Source organism: Ascaphus truei, chromosome 6 (genome assembly GCF_040206685.1).
Source record: "Ascaphus truei isolate aAscTru1 chromosome 6, aAscTru1.hap1, whole genome shotgun sequence".
NCBI classification, from domain to species: Eukaryota; Metazoa; Chordata; class Amphibia; order Anura; family Ascaphidae; genus Ascaphus; species Ascaphus truei.
In genome coordinates this window covers 61241876-61263273 of record NC_134488.1, presented here as the reverse complement: position 1 = coordinate 61263273, position 21398 = coordinate 61241876, and the positions used below count along the sequence as shown (strand labels likewise).

The following is a 21398-nucleotide window of genomic DNA, read 5'->3' as shown; positions in this document are numbered from 1 at the left end:
GGTGGGACAGAATGTTAGTCCCTTGGAGAGAACAGAGATCTCAGGTTTAGAGAGTTTATAATCAGACCGGTTTCTAACTCCCTGGCAGGCTTTGTACTCTTTTGGGTTGAGGTTGTGTATCTGTCTTGAAGAGTCAGTTCTGGTTTCTAGTTCTAAATAGTTGTCCTGCTTTTTGTTGGTTTGAAATCCCTTATGTTGTGTCCATGGTCTGCAGTCATACTGAGAGAGGCGTTGTAGTTTCTTCTGTTTCTTCTTGATTAAGTTCCACTGCAGTCTCTTGTGCAGAGTTTGCATATCTTTTTCCAGTTTGTTGGTATTTGCACTGCTTTGCAATTGCAGGGTTTGGAGTATTGTGCATTTTTGCCGTTCTAATTCATGTTTTTTTCCATATAGTTGATGGATCAGTTTGTTTCTCGGTTTCTCACTGAGGCGTTTGCATTGTTCTTCAGCGAAATGGGAATTGTGTGTTGTTGCAAGTGGGTTTTTGATCTTCAGCCCATTTGGTATCCAGTTCCTTCTCTTGCATTCTGATAGGAAGTAGATGTCGCTGTTTAGTTGTGATTCCTTTGTAATCAGTTTGGTCAGTGTCTTTTTCATACGGCTATAGGGGGTATCTTCCATCATGAATAAAGCAGAAAATAGCCGTGTTAGTCCAGTTTCGATAGTGCAGAATAAATGAGTTCTTCAGTATTCGGTGATACCTTTTTTATTGGACTAACAATTAATGTCATAGGACAAGCTTTCGAGAGTTATCCTCTCTTCTTCAGGTCAAGCAATACTGATATACAAAGGAATCTATGGCTAAAACAGTGTGGAGAGAGGGAAAAAAACAACAGATATTTACTGTAGATAAGGTAGGGTGTTAAGTGTTTGAAGCCAGGGGACAGTGTCAAAGGAAGGTGGGGAGGGGGAAACAGGCATCTCACAACCCTGACCGAATCGTTCAGACAGAAGGGATACAAACCAAAGACCATTGCCAAAACTATTACATCTGCACTAAAAGCCCCACGAGAACATCTACTACAATACAGACAGAAAGAACCTACCACACGCATACCACTAGTAACCACATACAACCCTTACATATAATCCTTACCAGACAGACCATGAGATCCAAGAAATCCAAGGAACACAAAGTAAGGAAGAGGCAGCACACTTGGTAATATCAAAAATTGTATTCAAAAGCAGGCACTCCTATATGGAGTGCCTGTCCCTTATATAGGAGTGCCTGTCCCTTATATAGGAGTGCCTGTTCCTTATATAGGAGTGCTTGTTCCTTATATAGGAGTGCCTGTCCCTTATATAGAGTGCCTGTCCCTTATATAGGAGTGCCTGTCCCTTATATAGGAGTGCCTGTCCCTTATATAGGAGTGCCTGTCCCTTATATAGGAGTGCCTGCCCCTTATATAGGAGTGCCTGTCCCTTATATAGGAGTGCCTGTCCCTTATATAGGAGTGCCTGTCCCTTATATAGGAGTGCCTGTCCCTTATATAGGAGTGCCTGTCCCTTATATAGGAGTGCCTGTCCCTTATATAGGAGTGCCTGCCCCTTATATAGGAGTGCCTGTCCCTTATATAGGAGTGCCTGCCCCTTATATAGGAGTGCCTGCCCCTTATATAGGAGTGCCTGTCCCTTATATAGGAGTGCCTGTCCCTTATATAGGAGTGCCTGTCCCTTATATAGGAGTGCCTGTCCCTTATATAGGAGTGCCTGTCCCTTATATAGGAGTGCCTGTCCCTTATATAGGAGTGCCTGTCCCTTATATAGGAGTGCCTGTCCCTTATATAGGAGTGCCTGTTCCTTATATAGGAGTGCCTGTCCCTTTTTCTGTATCTTTTTGGAAAGTATCCACCCTCCCTTTACCTTTATTTTTTATTTTATTTTGTGCGTGCCCTGATTTCAGTTTTATCTTCACATCAAGTGTTCCTTGTTTAGGGGTAATTATAGGCTTTATTGGTTTCCCACTCCAGACCAATGATATTCAGGTACAGTAGTATTTATTATAAAGCATGTTGCCGTATTTCACCCGACAACCCCTGAGGAAGTCAGCCGATGCTGTCGAAACGCGTAGTGAGTGACGTCATTGCGCTACCTTGAGGACGCGATCTGTATGCAAGGGAATACCTGGAAGTTTTGTTGTTGATAATACAAGTGCTCTGATTGGTGTATGCTGAATTGAGCTGTGCTGATTCGTTTACCATCGTGTCGGAAGTGCCTGCACGCTGCCGCTCAGGATCGGGCAACGCTGTTTGTTTACTGTCGTTGTCGGAGGACTCCAGCAGCATCCCCAGCAGCCCACGGAGCAGGAGGTGCATTCGGACCTTTAAGCACACGACCGGGTGATCCCCTGACGGTGAATATATCAGTGATACCGTCTAAAGAAACCTTTATATGAATGTTTCATTTTTTATCTTGTAAGTGGGCATTGTATACCCCGCCTTTAATATAATACATTTTATTTTTGGTAATGCACAAGGGTGTGTGCTGTTTCTTCTCTTTTTTCTACAGATTTATCTTTGGAAGTGATTCTTCCCGGACACAGCAGCCCCCATCTCCTGCTTTTTTGCATTTATAGACACATCTTCAACTACTCCTGGACAGGATTTGTAACTATAATATTGAATATATTATATACATAATATATAACAATATTATAGTTACAAATCCTGTCCAGGAGTAGTTGAAGATGTGTCTATAAATGCAAAAAAAGCAGGAGATGGGGGCTGCTGTGTCCGGGAAGAATCACTTCCAAAGATAAATCTGTAGAAAAAAGAGAAGAAACAGCACACACCCTTGTGCATTACCAAAAATAAAATGTATTATATTAAAGGCGGGGTATACAATGCCCACTTACAAGATAAAAAATGAAACATTCATATAAAGGATTCTTTAGACGGTATCACTGATATATATATATATATACATACACACACGCACACACACTTAGTTAAGTTATGGTGGGTAAACAAAAGTGACAAAAACCCTCCACAGTAAAGCATATAGCAAATGGAAATATTCCTGTATGCTCATTTGCATGTCTTAGCAGGTCTGCAATCCTGCCTTTCACCATTATCACCCAGCACACAGCACTTCCACTGCAGCAAGGGATTCTGGGAAATGAAATGCAAATGAGCACATACTGCCACCTTTTGCTTCAAAACCATTAACATGGTTCCCTATAGGCTTAAGCTTGCTGCATGGTCACAGCTTTGAGCACAGCCAGGGTTAAGATGCATAGCCAGAAAACCCACCCACAGACAGAGTGTCTCGACCTTAATTGGTGATGAGACAACAGGAAGAGGAAAGAACCCGCTTAAGAGCACTCAGGTATACCGTAATGAAAATAACATTTTATTAATTGACACAAAGAACATTAAAAAACATTAAAAACTTTAAAAAACAGTACAAGATGATTAAAATATGGCAAGGACCCCTGACACGGGCGCTACCCAAAAGAAACACTGATGTATACAGGAAGCAAACCATACCATTATGCGTCTCACGCTGACACGCGGAAGTGTCTATCCCTCTCCTGCAGCCCCGATTGCATACAGCTGTTTTCCCTCCTCGTGGCGCGAAATTTTTCCTTTTTAAACAGCCCCCTGCCTCCTCACCACTCCAAGTTTAAGTCTTTGGACGAAACGCGTAGGAGTGGGAGTGCTAGGCAGGACCCCTGGATGATTCTCCTACCGGAGTACACGTAACTATGCTACCTAACACTGCTGTTGTTGTTAGTGGAAATTCATCACCTTTGAGCCATACTTCAGTGTGTTTATTATACACATCTTATGTGATACATTGACTGCACTGTGTGACCCTCAGAGCTTGAGAGGATCACTCACCTACAGATTGTTACTATTTTGTGGGTTTGGATTGCAATTTGCCCTCACAGGCTGTATACCAATGCTTGATGTGGAAGATTTATCTACTGGGCAACTAGTCAATGTTTATGCGGATCTGTCCATTCACATGTATTCTTAACATCTTGGAATCTGTTACTCTACATCTTCTGATTTAGGGCTATTTTAGCCACACTTGCCAGATTATTACTCTACTGTGGATTTAGGTGGTTCCATTACTGCTTACACTAGGTATCGGTGACTATAGTGTTTGTTCACCCTTCCTATATACATCAGTGTTTCTTTTGGGTAGCGCACGTGTCAGGGATCCTTGCCATATTTTAATCATCTTGTACTGTTTTTTAATGTTCTTTGTGTCAATTAATAAAATGTTATTTTCATTACGGTATACCTGAGTGCTCTTAAGCGGGTCCTTTCCTCTTCCTGTTGTACCATTATTATAGACCCGTGAGCGCCGCCTGTTACAGTAATAATTCCGTTATATATCGGCTTATGGTGACCATCTACATTGTTAGAGTGAATGCGAGGTTATCTTCCTCTTTTTTGTATATATATATATAGATATATGGCTTAGGTATGCTTCTGTACAAAGGTTCAGCTGTACAAGATGTCTGCAACTCATTATGATGTCACCAGTATGATGTCACGTGCCAGATATATAGTCTACCAGGTACAATACCCAGTGGCTGATTTGCTTACAGAAATTGTGGATGGCGGATAGCAGGCAGCAGAGGAGAGGGGCATCACAGGACAGCAAGGAAGAAGGAGAGGGTGGTTGTTATAGGGAGGGTAGGGGTGATGGAGGCCAAGAGCAGGATCCAGACAGGTTTGGGGTGGTATGTAGGGGGTCAAACACTTGATGGGGAGATGTAGGTGTTACACAGGTGATGATGGGGAGATATAGGGGGCACATGGGTGATGGGATGTAGGGGGCGATGTAGAGGTGTAGGGGGTGATCGGAGAGAGGTGTAGTTGGCAATGGGGGAGAGGTGTAGGGGGCGATGGTTGGAGAGGTGTAGGGAGCACACAGGCAGAAGTGGTGCAGGGGGGGCACATGGACCATGGGGAGGAGTGGTGGGGGCACATGGGTGATGGGGGACAGATGTATGGGGCACATGGGTGATGAATGTTTAATTAATAACCTTTAAGATCTATATCGGCGTATGTTACGCCGGGTACAGCAGTCCCGAAATTCTGAAATGGAAGAACAAAAGAGCAGCCGACTTGAAGAACAAAGATTGAGACAAGAACCAGTGCAACTATTGTTAGAAATATACAAAATATATTTTTGAACTCTCCTTACTTTGGACCCCCCTACCGGGCAACGCCGGGTAATTCCGCCAGTTACCTATAATCCTCTGTCTATCTTTGGGATGTTTGTTGTTACGTATGGCTGATTTGGGACTCACCTTGACAAAGGGGAAGGCAGCTCCAGGTTTGAACGGCTCATTCTCGTGCTCCAGCTGGTACCGGACATATTCCTCCAGCCCCTGCTCCTTAAACACCCGCTGCTCCTCCTCCATGAGAAAGAGAGCCCGCGAAGACACAGCGATCGTTATGGCATTATGAGGCTTAGGCTGCGATGAGGGAGAAGGGAAACACAGGTTTATATGCACATTGAGTCATGTAACACTTAGATGTGGATTTATATACACACTGATGGTTTTTTAAAATTAAAAGATCGGTTTATATACAAATTGAGGTTTTTCTTAAAATAAAACATGGATTTATATAAACACTGAGTGGTACAACACTGGATTTATATTAAGGCTGAGTGCTATAACACTGATAGGGGGGGGGGTTATAAAGGCTGAGTGCTATAACACTGATAGGGGGGGGGGGGTTATAAAGGCTGAGTGCTATAACACTGATAGGGGGGGGGGGTTATAAAGGCTGAGTGCTATAACACTGATAGGGGAGGGTTATAAAGGCTGAGTGCTATAACACTGATAGGGGGGGGGGGGGTTATAAAGGCTGAGTGCTATAACACTGATAGGGGGGGGGGGTTATAAAGGCTGAGTGCTATAACACTGATAGGGGGGGGGGGTTATAAAGGCTGAGTGCTATAACACTGATAGGGGGGGGGGGTTATAAAGGCTGAGTGCTATAACACTGATAGGGGAGGGTTATAAAGGCTGAGTGCTATAACACTGATAGGGGGGGGGGGGTTATAAAGGCTGAGTGCTATAACACTGATAGGGGAGGGTTATAAAGGCTGAGTGCTATAACACTGATAGGGGGGGGGGGTTATAAAGGCTGAGTGCTATAACACTGATAGGGGGGGGGGGTTATAAAGGCTGAGTGCTATAACACTGATAGGGGGGGGGGGTTATAAAGGCTGAGTGCTATAACACTGATAGGGGAGGGTTATAAAGGCTGAGTGCTATAACACTGATAGGGGAGGGTTATAAAGGCTGAGTGCTATAACACTGATAGGGGGGGGGGGTTATAAAGGCTGAGTGCTATAACACTGATAGGGGGGGGGTTATAAAGGCTGAGTGCTATAACACTGATAGGGGGGGGGGGTTATAAAGGCTGAGTGCTATAACACTGATAGGGGGGGGGGGTTATAAAGGCTGAGTGCTATAACACTGATAGGGGAGGGTTATAAAGGCTGAGTGCTATAACACTGATAGGGGGGGGGGGGTTATAAAGGCTGAGTGCTATAACACTGATATTATAAAGGCTGAGTGCTATAACACTGATATTATAAAGGCTGAGTGCTATAACACTGATATTATAAAGGCTGAGTGCTATAACACTGATATTATAAAGGCTGAGTGCTATAACACTGATATTATAAAGGCTGAGTGCTATAACACTGATATTATAAAGGCTGAGTGCTATAACACTGATAGGGGGGGTGGGTTATAAAGGCTGAGTGCTATAACACTGATAGGGGGGGGGGGTTATAAAGGCTGAGTGCTATAACACTGATATTATAAAGGCTGAGTGCTATAACACTGATATTATAAAGGCTGAGTGCTATAACACTGATAGGGGGGGGGGGTTATAAAGGCTGAGTGCTATAACACTGATATTATAAAGGCTGAGTGCTATAACACTGATATTATAAAGGCTGAGTGCTATAACACTGATATTATAAAGGCTGAGTGCTATAACACTGATATTATAAAGGCTGAGTGCTATAACACTGATATTATAAAGGCTGAGTGCTATAACACTGATATTATAAAGGCTGAGTGCTATAACACTGATATTATAAAGGCTGAGTGCTATAACACTGAGATGTGAGTTTATGTAAAGGCTAAGGCCCGGATACATAAAAATCTGTTAAATTGAAGTTAATATCACACTCGGTAAAAAAAATATGTAGGGCCTTATTACATCAATTTTAAAATGGGATTCATCAACATTTCGGTAATAATTTACAGGTGCGATATTCAGCCAAATATCGCAATGTTAGATTTAACGCAACCATTAGTAATGGCGTTATATGAGGCAGGCCTGGGACGTCACAGAAGAGAGGAAGAAGACGAAGCAACATCCTGGATTAAGAAAGAAGAAAAGAAAGCAGACATCTTTTTAAAAAAATAATCAAGAAAATAAGGAAAAAAGAAGATCTACTCAACGGAGACTGCTCTTCAATCAACAGAGGATCCATTGCTTCGGGTCAAGTTGAGGATCCATCAACCTTCACACAGGATAGGTTTTGATTGGGAGGTCATAACGCCTGGATCTATTTTACCTGATTTTCACTTGTTGTTTATTTTTATGCCATTGGGCAGGGATTATTTTGCATGGTGTTTGTGTTGTTATTTTTTACGGGTCATTGGGCTGGGATTGTTTTTTGGGGGGGGGCTATGGTTGGGCATCTGCACATTATTGGATTAATCTGCAGATGCCCCTGAGGATGAGGAGGACAGACTTCATCCCGGCAGAAGTAAGTAATACATTTATTTATTTATTTAGGGTGTTCAATGATTGCTAATGTGGCTATCTAGGCCCCCTTGAGGGCCTAGGTAGCTACAGCTCCAATCGATGGATTAAAAAGTACGTTTTTATATGGTGTTTGCATCTTTTTTTATGTCTTTCTTTCTTATGTACTTAATGTTATGTATTTTATGTATTCTATTTGCTACATTTGGCTAATAGGCCTATTTACCATTACTGTAGTTGAGTTGTTTTATTGGAGGTAGGGGATGGATGATGGGAGTAGTTTCCCGGTGGTGGGTGGTTAGGTCTTCCCAGGGGGTGGTGGAAGGGGTAAACCCCTTCATTACCTTAGTACTTCTTTACTAGCCACTAAGGTAGTCAGGAGGCGTAAGTAATGTATTGTAATTTTGTAAACTATTTTTTGTATATTATAGCTGACTATTGATTGCCAGTGCGGCTATCTAGGCCCATCCTTGAGAGGGCCTAGGTAGCCACAGTGACAATCAATGGTTTTATGGTTAACATTTATATTAAATGTATTTTTAATGTTATTATTTTATTTATTTATAAAATATTTTACCAGGAAGTAATACATTGAGAGTTACCTCTCGTTTTCAAGTATGTCCTGGGCACAGAGTTAAGACAAATAATACATGGTTACAAATAGTTACATAAATGAACAGGGTATACATTATATACAAGACATTGCATGCACAGTTAAAGATAATAAATATTATGGGCGTATGAAACAGTTACAGACCAGATTAAAATGTGTGACAGCCTTAGATTTAAAAGAACTTAAACTGGTGGTGGATGTGAGAGTCTCTGGTAGGTTGTTCCAGTTTTGGAGTGCACGGTAAGAGAAGGAATGTCCGGATACTTTGTTGAGCCATGGGACCATGAACAGTCTTTTGGAGTCAGATCTCAGATAAGTACTGCATGTGGTAGGGGTGAGGAGTTTGTTCAGATAGGTGGGTAGCTTACCCAGAAAGTATTTAAAGGCAAGACAGGAAAGATGAACTTTGGAGACTTCATCAGGGGTAATCTGATATATACATATTGTATATATATTATGTTATGACAGTCATGGACTCTGTATGTTAGCAGGTTGCATTATGCAGGCTTCCCAGGGTCTGAGAGAGGCAGTCTGCAGGTGCACCCAATTCAGACTGAACTTCTGACTGCAAGGGGGTTTAAGGCAGCCAGCAAGCTACCAGGGCTGGGAATTATTTTTGCCAAACAGTAGGACACTGGTTTGTACAGTTCCCCAGGACTGCTGGGAGCCACACCCAAGAACCTACACTCAGGAACCTGTGCCACAGCCCGCTGTGGAAGCGGGCTGCCTTTCTGTTAGGTGCTGCAGTATCCAGAGGGATTGCCTGGAGACTCCTGGGACGGATTACCCAGCACCTCAAGTTAAGGACTATATATTTTGTATTTTATAGTTGGCAGTGTTTATAACTGGAAGTTAGCCTAGCTATCCAGTTTGTTAGTCAGAGCAATGGCTGTGTAGTTGGCCTCCCTACTGTGGAGTAAGCTTTATTTTTATGGTTTGTGTTTTACCTTAAAGGGACAGTGTCCAATACTGTGTTTTTGATGTGGAAAAATAAACCACGGAAGAGTTTAAAGCCTAAAATACATCGTGTGGACTCTTGCTGACCCTGCCACAAGGTCATCCTGCCACTATAGTGACATGACCTTGGAGCAGTGTTATACTGTAGGTCAGTCAGTGACCCTGGCTGGTGACCCATTTCACATCGGCTACTGATTTCACAGCTGAAGGTCACAACGCCTTGTTCATATGTAGACACCTTTTATGAGAGCAGCAGAGAGCAGCTTTAATCACCTCCCCCACCCGCACCTGTCCCTCTGCGCAGATCCAGGGACACAAAGTCACACACACATGCACATTGATCTGCCTTCTCTGCAGCAGAATTTAACCCCCTCGATGCGATCAGCAGAACTGAAATGCAGGCAGGAGATAGCAAGCGAGCTACTAAAATGGTAAACTGAGCCAGGGAGGATGAGATAAAAACAAACAAGAGACAGATTGTCCTTCAGCATGACACCAAAGCTGACGTACAGAACATCTCATCTCCCACAGCATTGCACAAACACTGCTGTACAACTGAACTGAGGTGCACTTCGGATATACTGAGTCTCTCTAAAGTGCATTGAGACTCTCTAGTAACCTGTAGTATAATGCTGTGATGTATCTTTGTAAATACAGGGCTATATCTTTAAAAAGACTGGATACATTTTGGTTGGTCAGAGCATCTCATTTATAACCCTTATAATAAACCTCAGACCCTGATGCAATGTGGAAGTCTTTCCATTAATAAATGTGTTTCTAGCGTCACAGAGCGATTTATAGGAACAGTTAGAGGAGGAGTTACCGGGTGCTATATAATAATGGGATATATCAAAGTGTGTGCCTCGATGGCACTGATTGGAGAAATCGGCGTCGGCTGCAAGAACCGCAGTCAGCAGTGTCTTTACATTTGATGTCAGTGCTGATTTAAAATGATTGTACTATATCACGGTATCATCACCTTGATACAGAGACTCCTATATGTATACCTGTGCTCTCTATATATTTTCTCTGTTAATACATTGCAAGCTGTTCTGCACAGAAAGCTTCACAGTGGCAACCAACGTCTAAGGCTGGGGCCATGGTGCCTTCTCCCGTGCGGAGGCTGTGGGAAAGCGGGTGCTTTCCCTGGCCTTGGTCGACGGGCCGTGGGGGGCGTTCCTAGAGGCGTCACGGAGCTGGTTTACCCTCATTGGGCTAACCACTGACGTGACCTGCGTGTCGCGCCAAGAAATCAGTTTCAACTGATTTTCTTGCGCAACGCGCGCCCCCTCCTGCCTCCGCCCGCGTGCAACCTCACGGTCTATGGGCTCGATCAATGCCTTAAGGCAATCTGATCGCGCCTCGTGCCGACGCCTCTGCGTGGTCTCCCACACCATGGACTCAGCCTAATAAGTTTAAAGTGTTCTGGACGCATATTGGCAGCACGTCAGGCCCAGATACACACAGCCATAAAGAACCTGCTCTCACACACTGAAAGGTTTCCTACTTGCTGTGACATCGCAGATCCCACTTGACCTCTAACTTGACTCTTGAAGCCAATAATTAGGGACCCTGCTGAGTCCTTTTCTCAGCTCTGCCGTGCCACAGGGGGGGGGGAGGGGGATTACTGACCACAATCCAGAGCATGCCCAGCTCTTACCGATTTTGGTTTCTTGGTGGGGGTCAGATTGTCGTAAAACGATTTGACCTCTTCCAACTTCTCCTTCTCCCCCAGGCTCTGGGCTGGGACGTGGCTGGCCTTGGATCCTCCTGCAGCCTCCTCCCCGAAGCCCGGAATCATGGTGCCAGTGCAGGGGCTCCTGCTTGTGATGACTCAGGCAGCAGGGCGCAGAGTAGCTGACAGTGAGCACAGTGCGAAGACAAGCCGAGGTAGCAAGGTTGGGAAACAGCTAGTGCCTATGTGTGATTGAGGTGAGCCTGACAGCAGACTGTCTGACTTTCTCTATATGTCTCTCCCCATCCCTCTTTCTATGTATCTTTCTCTCGTTCTGTCTCCCTCTCTTTATCTATCACTGTTTCCCTTTGCTTCACTCTATATTTATCTCTGCTTCTCTGTGCCTCTCTCTGCTTTTCCCTTTCCCCCTGCTCCCTCCCGTCACTGGTGACAGGTCTTTATAAGGAGTCCCATAAATCCTCAGTGCTGCAGGCTCCTGGTTCAGTGAAATGGAGAAGGAAGAGATAAATATACATTGAGTGTAAGTCTCGGGCAGGTCAGCTGGATGCAGTGCGACTGATGCTTCCTCCTCTCCAAGGCAGGACCAGCAGGGTTTTCCCCCCCAGAGGTTGGAACAGACTATGGGAAACAGGAAAATGAAAGGAGAATCTATCCATCTGAGTGTCTCTAGAGAGAGTGTAAACCCTCCCAATCCCAGAACCCAGCAACAATCTGCGTGTCTGGAACTGATCCACTGCTCATATACACACACTCACATATACATTCATACACACACACATGCAGATACAGTACATACTGTATATACTGTACACATACACAAATACATGCAGATACATACACAGATACACTCACAGACACAGATATATATACACAACGACACTAATATACATGAGCACAGATACACATAAGTACAGACACACAAACTCATATAAACTCTTACACACTGACACACACTCGTATATACACACATACTCACATACATATACACATACATTCAGATACATATAAGTACAGACACACTCAGATACACAGACATGCATAGACAGATACACAATTTACATACACAGACTGTCATGATGAAGCCATGCAAGGGTTAAAGCATGGAAGCAGGCCAGCAACCAAGGAGTTAACTTTCTTCTTTCTTTTTTTTTTTAAACATTTTTTTTCTGTTTATGATGGCTACTGGATAATTGTCATGGGACCATGACTCTGGGTGCAATAAAACCATAAACCAAGCGGAGAACCGCTCCAGGAGGAATAACCTCAGAGCGAGAGTGACTCTTGAAACGGTAGGCCCGACTCAACTAAAAGACTTTACAACAAGCCGTTTCAGGGCCTTACTGCCAGACAAAACTAAGGCATCCTTCCCAATCGACAGGATCCTCAAAGCCCTGGCTCCTGATATGGCCCCCAAAGTAAACCTAGAGACACAATATTCCAACTTCATTACTTCTACCCTCCCAAACACCCCCCTCCACATATGTGGACTCGGAGAAAGTCAAACCTCTGAAGTGGCACAGGCAGCCGAGCAGGGAGTAGTTTAGCACTAGCAAGAAACTCTAAAGGCCCAATCTCTCTCCGGGGCGACAGCACAACAGTGGCCCCTTGATACCCGCCTGGAGCCAACTGTGAGACCTCACCGACAATCGGTGGCCCGTCCAAAAGCTTGGGTGGTCTGAGGTTGGAGGGGGAACCCTCCGGGGGTAAAGTCTTATCGAGCAGCAATCACCGTTTGGGACAGCGTAATGCACCGTTCCTTACGGGCCCTGAACGCTGGTTATGTATTACTGGTTTATTCATTTGTTTATGTTTATTAATGGTTGTGGTATATAAATGTAAAAAACCTGTGCACCTAATAGCTAAAACGGCCCTGGCTTCAGGGTATCAATGCTGAGTGACATGAGCACACCCATCAGTTTTAAACCACCAAGTACACATGTAGACATATAAATCATATGATTACTTTACCTACACACAGTGGTTGCTCTTGGCAGAGAAGGATGTTCCCCACCATGCAATCAAAATTTCTACACCTATGCCTCTTCTAATGTATAATGTGTGTGGATGTGTGGAGGGCTCATCCTGGGGCCTCTGTCGTGTAGCACCCCTCCCCCCCACATCCCCTCTCTTGTAACACAACACTCTTAGCTTGTTTGAGCCATATTCTATGTATCAGTTGTGTTTTCATGTATATCTCTGTGGTTCACTCCTTACCCCCACATGCCACACCCATATATACTCTTGAAATATCTTACAGCTCTTGGTAAAGATTTTTTATGACTTCTACATAACGGTCAGATATGACTATTAGGTTCATCTCATATAATGCTAAAAGTCTTAACTCCCCATACAAAATAAACTGTTTATTCTCTGATATAAAGCAAGTGAAAAGCCAGATTGTATTAATCCATGAAAGGCATCTCCTAAAGAAAGATGCTCATCTACTAAACAATAGACAATTTTCTAACATTTTTCACTCTACAGCTCCTGATAAGACAAAAGGGGTGGCAGCATTGATCCACTAGTCTGTTCCGTTCCAGCTCTAGTCCTGTGAAACAGACAAAAATATCAGATTTGTCATCATAGTAGGTAAAATAAATGAACAGAGAATCACTTTAGCAAATATCTAGGCACCTAACACTGACCAGGCTGACTTCCCAAGCAACATCACCCAGGCTCTCTCCCGGGCAGATGACTTTAATATCCCATGTAATCTACTTCTAGATAAATCGGACTCGACAACAACTTCCTCTAGTACCCAGAAAGACTTTCATACAGCCAGAAGCCTACACATCTTTTGCCAATCACAATTTATTCCAGAAGCCTAGAGATCACTTAACCCAAATGAGCAGGACTGCTTTTTTTTATTCCCAAATCCACTATACTCCACACTAGATTACATATTTATTGATATAACTTCCTTCTCCCTAAAATATGACATGCCAAGTACCATGCAATTACATGGTCAAATCATGTCCCACTACAACTGCTTCTGGACTTAGTTTCCCTCCCTAGCTACCAATACTCCTAGAGAGTAAATGAAGCCATGTTATGCAATGCAGGCACAGTTCGTAATGTAAAAGAGGAAATCACAAATTATTTCCAACTAAATTCTACCCCCCAGGTATTCCTTACACAACCTAACGGGAGATCCATGAGGCAGTTATTAGAGGTACTTTAATTAGCATAGCCTCATATAACAAAAAAGTGAAGAGGGAACAAATTGATGACCTCACACTGAAAATACCTACCCATGAAACTTTACAGACAAAACATCCCCGTAGAAAAACATGGTCCACAATCATGAACATTAGAGGGGAACTTATCAGAAACAAAACTAATGTTCTGGTGACAGATCCAAAAGAGATCTGTAAGAGTTTCAAAGGCTACTATTTTTCTGTATATAAACCTGAAACCACAGGACATTGCCAAAAGCCAACTGGGTGTCACCATAGATGATTATATCAAAGGTACTGGTCTTAAGCAGCTCTACTCAGAAGCTATGGTAGCACTGGGCCTTCTGATCTGCTAAGATGAAGTAAAGCAAACAATTAGATCCCTAAAAGTTAATAAGTCTCCTGGGCCGGGTGACTTATCCAACAGCTATTACAATAAGTTTGCTGCTAGTTTAATCCCCCGCCTCACCAAAATGTTCAATCTCTTCAGGGAAGGATATGTTTGCCCGGCATCTACAGTATGACCATGTACTCCATTGTGGTGATCCACAAAGAGGGGAAAGATAGTTTTACATGCAAACATTATATATTATATTATATATATTTGGTGTAAATTGCAGCCTGTCATAGGTCACCGTGACAGATGTTAAGGCCATGTACACAAACCTGTTGGCTGTGGTCAAGGTGGGGATTTACCTCCTCCCCTTTGCCTATAATGGAAAGAGACAGGGCTGCCCACTGTCCCCTCTCGTATTTGATATGCTCATCGAGTCTTTAGCTTCCCACATTCGACTAAACACGTGTATTACAGGTGTCAACATAGAACCTTCAAGCTTTGAAGTGGCCTATTTTGCAGATGATGTGGGTCTAACATTAACGAGATCACTGACATCCCTTCCCGACATCTTCCAGGAAGTAGAAATATTTGTCCTTTTCTCAAATTATAAAATAAATAGCTCAAACTGAAGCTATGACATTAAATATTCCAAACCCCACTAAGAAATGACTCAAGATTAACTTTAATTTCAAATGATGCTCAGACGACAGGGCCACACACACGTGCCGGTGGAGCAGATGGAGACGTTCTAGATTAGCTCCGTGGACTGTGCTGTTTAAAATACAAATATAGCCCTCCAAAACAGATCAAAATTACTTTCAAACTATCCATGATGACGTGAGAATGTAAGGATCGGGGGGTCACGCCGCCCTTGGAGCACTCCCAGCTTACCTTTCTCCACGGCCGGTCCCGCTCCTCTCGCACCATCTACCGCTCACAATGCGGAAGCTTTACGCTTCCTCCTCCGGCCCGCCTCTGGACTCCGCTCAGTAACGAGCATGCGCAGCGCGCGACCAGCACGCGCAGGAGACAAACCCCTAGCAAATCACCTGGGTACCTCCCCACAACTGCACAGCGGAGCGGCCAATGGTGGTCACCACTGCTGACACACCTCCACATCGCTTTCTTCTTATTGGATGTTCTCTCCTACTTATGCTCAGCTGCCCCACTGGCAAATTGGCTGAGCATAACTCAATGTTCTGTTATATTTATTGCTTCGTAGCCTTGCAGTCTTGTCTTGTCCTCTTGTTCGCAGCTCTCTGTTATTCACCCGGCTTGTTTTGGACTCCTGCTCTTCTGTACTACTTACTCCGGCTATCTACGCCAATCCGCACCTCTCCAACCCTGACCTCGGCACCCGTACAACGACTATTCTCTCTCCAACCCGGACCACGGCTAATAGTACCTGCAACTATCCGTACCTCTCCAACCCAGACACGGCTACCTTGACCATCCTACACACCAGACGCTCCCAGGCGGCTGTGGATAATGTTTATATCCATCCCCACCTCGGCCCCGCGGTCACGCCTTGTTTGTGGTGAGCACATCGTGACAGAGAACAAGCGAACTTGCCTCTGAAAAAAAGATAAGAAAATAAAGCCACCGGAATTGATCCGCTTCTATTAGAAGAGCCCAACAATGGCGGCGGGACACGTGTGCATGTGAGAGACTCATTAGAGTCAGATCAGGAAAGGAAGGAAAACTCCCAGATCACTCCAAAAGCCATGAAAGAGCTGTTTAAAGATTTGCAAGGGTTTTTTCAAAAAGCCTTAAATAAAGCTGTGACTGAATTTAAAGCAGACCTGATTCTCTGACTACAAAGACAACGCTGATTGAAAACAAGCTGGAGGAGTCCTTGCAGGGTCAGGGTTCAACAGAGGATGGGGTATACAGATTCCACAATGAGATCAGAAGTTCAAAAGATAATATTGATGATCTGGAAAACCGTGAAAGAAGGCAGAATATCAGGGTAAGAAATATCTCAGAGGCAATAGACTTGGATGACCTCCACCCATACCTAACAAGACTATTTAAACAAATAGACACATCCCTGTATACAAACTCTCTACATATGGACAGAGCGCACTGGGCCTTAGGGCCAAGATTTGCAGTTTCACAGAAAAGATGAGCCATAGTACTAAAACTTCATCATTACAATACTAAGGAGAAGATAATAAAGGGATGAAGGAATAAGAGTCTATACAATTTGAAGGCTCAAAGTTGCTGATATTTCAAGACCTGTCAAGATCTACTATCTCAAGAAGAAGGGACCTTAGCCCAGTTACAACGATACTTAGAGAGAACGAGATGCATTATAGATGGGCATTTCCATTTTGCTTAATAGCAAGTAAAGGCGGAAGACAAGCCTCACTGAGATACCCGGAGAAAGCAGAGGCCTTCCATTGGATCCTGGGCCTGGAATTGCAGATTAACCGGGGCCCCTGCCAAGGCCACAAAGATCCCCACGAATCGGGAGTGCATCAAGGGAAATGTTCCGAGACAAGAGAGGGGACAGATTAGATGAGCCCAAGATTGCTCGCCAGACCTGAGGGTGGGGGGGGAAAGAAAATAGTTGTCTACTTGGACAAGAAGGCCTAGATTCAACAAGAGCAGAGTGCAATCAATGCGGGCACATCCTCTTTTGACCCTTTCTAGCCATGACTGGGATTTTCGATGCTTCTTGGACCCTGGAAGGAAGGCTAAGAAGGGCTGAAAGGGACATTTATTACAGGACTTAAAGGAACTATATTTAGTAAATATCAGCTAGTTATCAACAGTTATCAACTGTTCCTATAGGTTATTGTCTTTATTATGCTAGCCAGAAATTTAAAGAAGGTGACCGGTAACGAAAGATATATGTTTAGAAGGTTTAGAAAGTTTAGAATGTCTAGATTTAATATTAATAGCAAAACTTGATCAACAAGTCAAAGAGTAGTTAGAGTAAGAGATTAGTATAAACATGGCGAGATTTGAGTTAACAGGACCAGGAACTAAAATGGGTTGACATGAACAAATTTTACATCTCGCCTTTAACCTTGTTCATTCTTTTTTATCCTTCATCCCCTTCCCTTTTCACAGTTTTAACCTTTCCGGTACCACCACAGATTTACAGGTTGGATGCTTTTTCGGGCCCTCAAAGATGAGCACAAAACTCGCCGAGATCAGGTAATAACAGCCATTTACAGATTTTAAGACATTTATGAACACAAGAAGTAAAGTAGACCCACTAATACATATGTTTGAGGAGGTACCCGGGCGCTATCTCTGTATGGCTTATCTGATGTGCGGAAGTATAAAAAGAGTGGTGTAATACTGCCTGTAAGTGGTTTTCAAGTGGTGTCCTCTTGTGACTCGGAACCCCAGCAGGATCTATCCGGGACCCTTGTAGGCAATGAATACAAAAAGGATGGGGGAGCACAATAGTTGGAAACAGGCAGTGTTGTAGAACTAGTAATTGCTCTTAAGATGAAGCAGTTATATCCTGAGCGAGTGTGGTAGCTCAGGTGTCTAATGTCTAATTGGAAGGATAGACACACATGGGTTTGTATGTGTTGGTGAGAAGGTAAAATAAAAGTATATGTAACTTACACGGCCTTGTGTAAGCCCAGTCGCATCAAAGTTTCTTTGGGAATTCCGTGTGCTTCTAATGAGGCTTTTCTTCTTGCGGTGTGGGTTCTTCTTCTTGATATGTAGGCCGCTTGCTTCGTTGGTTCAGAGTGCCGCTCCAGGGGGATTTCCTCTCGTGTAAACAGAAAGGAGGATAGGGTTAACACATATATACGTCAATGAGGGGGGGGGATGGTGTGTTTATAGACCACCAAAAAAATATATATTATAATCTGGCACTCACACGGGCTGGTGTGAGTGTACTCTTATCTTGGTATCTTGTTCATTTATGGGTGTTGCCCAATCAGTATCAGGTGATGAAAGGGTGGGGTACAAGGGTATAAGTGGTAAATATAACACAATACTCACACGGGCCAGTGTGAGTACACACTCCTAGCGGTATCTTTGCTCTTCTGTTCCTGATGTAGCTAATGGTGAAGATGGGGTTAACACATATAAAAGACACTAAGGTCTGGAGGGTAAAAACTAACTTTAATAAAAAAACATGAGAAATAAAATAAAAACAAAAACAAAAACAGAAACCAAACGCTTCTGTGGGAAAGTAAAAGTACGGGGGGGACAGTGTGGTGTATAGTAGTAGGGGGTCTTGCCTTCCGCGTCCGGATGGGGAGCTGCAACTACACCTCTGTCACCTCTGTGATGTGCTGTAGAATGTTCCAGGTTTTTATTTTATTTCTCATGTTTTTTATTAAAGTTAGTTCCTTTCTGTTTACACGAGAGGAAATCCCCCTGGAGCGGCACTCTGAACCAACGAAGCAAGCGGCCTACATATCAAGAAGAAGAACCCACACCGCAAGAAGAAAAGCCTCATTAGAAGCACACGGGATTCCCAAAGAAACTTTGATGCGACTGGGCTTACACAAGGCCGTGTAAGTTACATATACTTTTATTTTACCTTCTCACCAACACATACAAACCCATGTGTGTCTATCCTTCCAATTAGACATTAGACACCTGAGCTACCACACTCGCTCAGGATATAACTGCTTCATCTTAAGAGCAATTACTAGTTCTACAACACTGCCTGTTTCCAACTATTGTGCCCCCCCCACCCTTTTTGTATCCACTAATACATATGGCTAGCCAAAATCCATTAAAAGTAATCTCTATAAATGTTAAAGGATTAAATTCTAACAAAAAATAGAGACTGGCCCTTAGGCGTGTAATATAGTATGCGCTGGTGCGCGTGTGGACCTGCGCATGGGCATTTAATGTCTATAGGGTAAGCGGGGGCATGCACAGCTAGGAGGCGTGGCTATGATGTCACAGTATTCGGCCGCACTGTGATTGGCCCACAGCATCACGTGGCGCAGCAACTGCGCAACGATACTAATTTCTTGTATTTCCTCTGATCACCTGCGCCAACGCTCACGGCCGTGCGCATGCGCGTCTCAACTATAGGAGCGTCAGGCTCACACAGGCAATTATCATTGATGTGCAGGCGCACGGTAGCGCATGCGGGCGCACTATATTGTAAAAAATGTAAAAAGAATTGTAAAAAATGCAGGGAGATATGTTTTTCCAAGAGACGCATTTCGTTACCCAGGAACCCCCTAATACATTTCGGGGCACATACCCGACAGCATATTACTTATCCTATACATAGAGGAAAAGAGGAGTGGGCATTCTAATAAAACATCATGTCCCTTTTCAGATGAGAAAAATTAAAGGAGATGGAGAGTGTAGATTCCTTGTGGTTAATGCTTATTATCAGGAGTTAATGACTTTAGTGAACATATACGCTCCCAATGATCAACAAGCTGAGTTTCTTAGATCAATTCTAGAAGAGATTGGAGAAAAACAATTTGAAAATTTGGTAAATGGAGGAGACTTTAATACAACTCAAAATCCTGATGTAGATAAAACCACCATACCAAACAAGAAATATCCTAAAGAGGTATATCACAGAGCAAAAAAGTTTAGGAACTTAATAAAGGAATTCAGCTCAGAAGACGCTTGACGTATTAAAAATAGGAATCAAAGAGACTATACGTTGTATTCGACTCAAGATTCCTATTCAAGGATAGATGATATATATTCGTCACTGCTAACAACCTTGATAGAGTAGCACAGATATCGGTACTATAACGTGGTCTGACCATGCCCCATGGAACTGCTCCTACACCCTCCTTTTGCTAGGCCCTAAGCATTTCAGTGGCGCTTAAACGATTCACTGCTGAATCATATAGAGATTGAAAAGGAGACCAGGGTCTTGCTAGGGAATTATTTTTTGATAAACAAAGGTTCAGTCGAGTCCCTGACTACCCTGTGGGCAGATCATCTCCAGAAACTAACAGGAAAAGTACTAGAGTTGGAACATAAATATAAAGATGCCCCAGCAAGAACATATATAAATTATTAAGGCAGGCCAGAGCGGAATTACAAATGTTAAGGCTGGAGGATACCGAAAAAGCCATGAAATTGACCCAGCAAACCTATTATGATAAGGGTAGTAAGGCGGATAGGTTGCTGGCAAGTAAACTTAGGGGAGTAATAGCTACGGTGACCAGACGTCCCGGTTTAGCCGGGACAGTCCCGGTTTTTAGTGAGGTGCCCCAAAAATTGTGAAAATGTCCCGGTTTAGCTGGGACAGTCCCGGTTATTAGTGAGCTGTCCCGGTGCCCCAATATTGTGAAAATGTCCCGGTTTAGCTGGGACAGTCCCGGTTATTAGTGAGGTGTCCTTCCGGTTTGGTGGGTAGGAGGAGAGCGGAGGTTGGAGGAGATCAGAGGAGGATGCGGACGGCAGACCATGGAGTCGATCAGATAAGAACAGCTGCAGCCGGTAGGAGGGAGGAGGAGAGCAGGGTTTTGTTGGCTGCTACAGCTTCTGGGCAATAAGTGGCGCTGCAGAGCACTCCAGCTTTGAGCTCCTGCTCAGAGCTGCTCCTCTATAGATCGACCGGTTCCGTGTGTCTGTGATGGTAAGTGTGTGTGTGTTGGTAAATGGGTGTGTGTGTTGCTAGGTGTGTGTGTTGGTAAGTATGTGCTGGTAAGTGTGTGTATTTGTAATGTATATGTGTTTCATGCATTATGTGCATGTATATGTTGTTTATTTAGTGTTTGTTTATGTTGAATATAAATGTATATTTGTAGATGGTATGTGTGTTAAACTAGTGTTGCATGTTTGGTATGTGTGTATATGGTGTAATGTTTGTGTTTTTGTATGGAGGGAGAGACGATGGAGAGGGAGTGGGGGAACAGGGGATGGAGAGGGAGTGGGGGGGAGAGGG

At 43.7% G+C, this 21398-nt stretch overlaps 2 protein-coding genes across 6 annotated transcripts in view; one reads left to right on the top strand and one right to left on the bottom strand.

The window, feature by feature from the left end:
- NT5C1A (5'-nucleotidase, cytosolic IA) overlaps positions 1–11569 on the bottom strand; it is a 32651-nt gene extending 21082 nt beyond the window's left edge. The window contains exons 1-2 of the mRNA XM_075604486.1: positions 10991–11569; positions 5270–5437 (exon numbers count right to left, since the gene is read on the bottom strand). Of these exons, the coding sequence (XP_075460601.1) occupies positions 5270–5437; positions 10991–11131 (309 nt within the window). The 5' untranslated portion in view covers positions 11132–11569. The remainder of the gene's footprint in view (positions 1–5269; positions 5438–10990) is intronic.
- The window catches only part of LOC142497113 (CYFIP-related Rac1 interactor A-like), an 86952-nt gene continuing 76650 nt past the window's right edge, over positions 11097–21398 (top strand). For 2 of the 5 annotated variants that reach the window (XM_075604482.1, XM_075604481.1), the window contains exon 1: positions 17687–17704. Coding sequence is in view for 1 of the 5 variants with exons in the window: in XM_075604479.1 (XP_075460594.1) it covers positions 17679–17704 (26 nt within the window). In the remaining 4 variants the exon portion in view is untranslated. Of the gene's footprint in view, positions 11263–17617; positions 17705–21398 lie in introns of those variants that run through there. The other 3 variants (XM_075604479.1, XM_075604484.1, XM_075604483.1) reach the window with 3 other exon arrangements.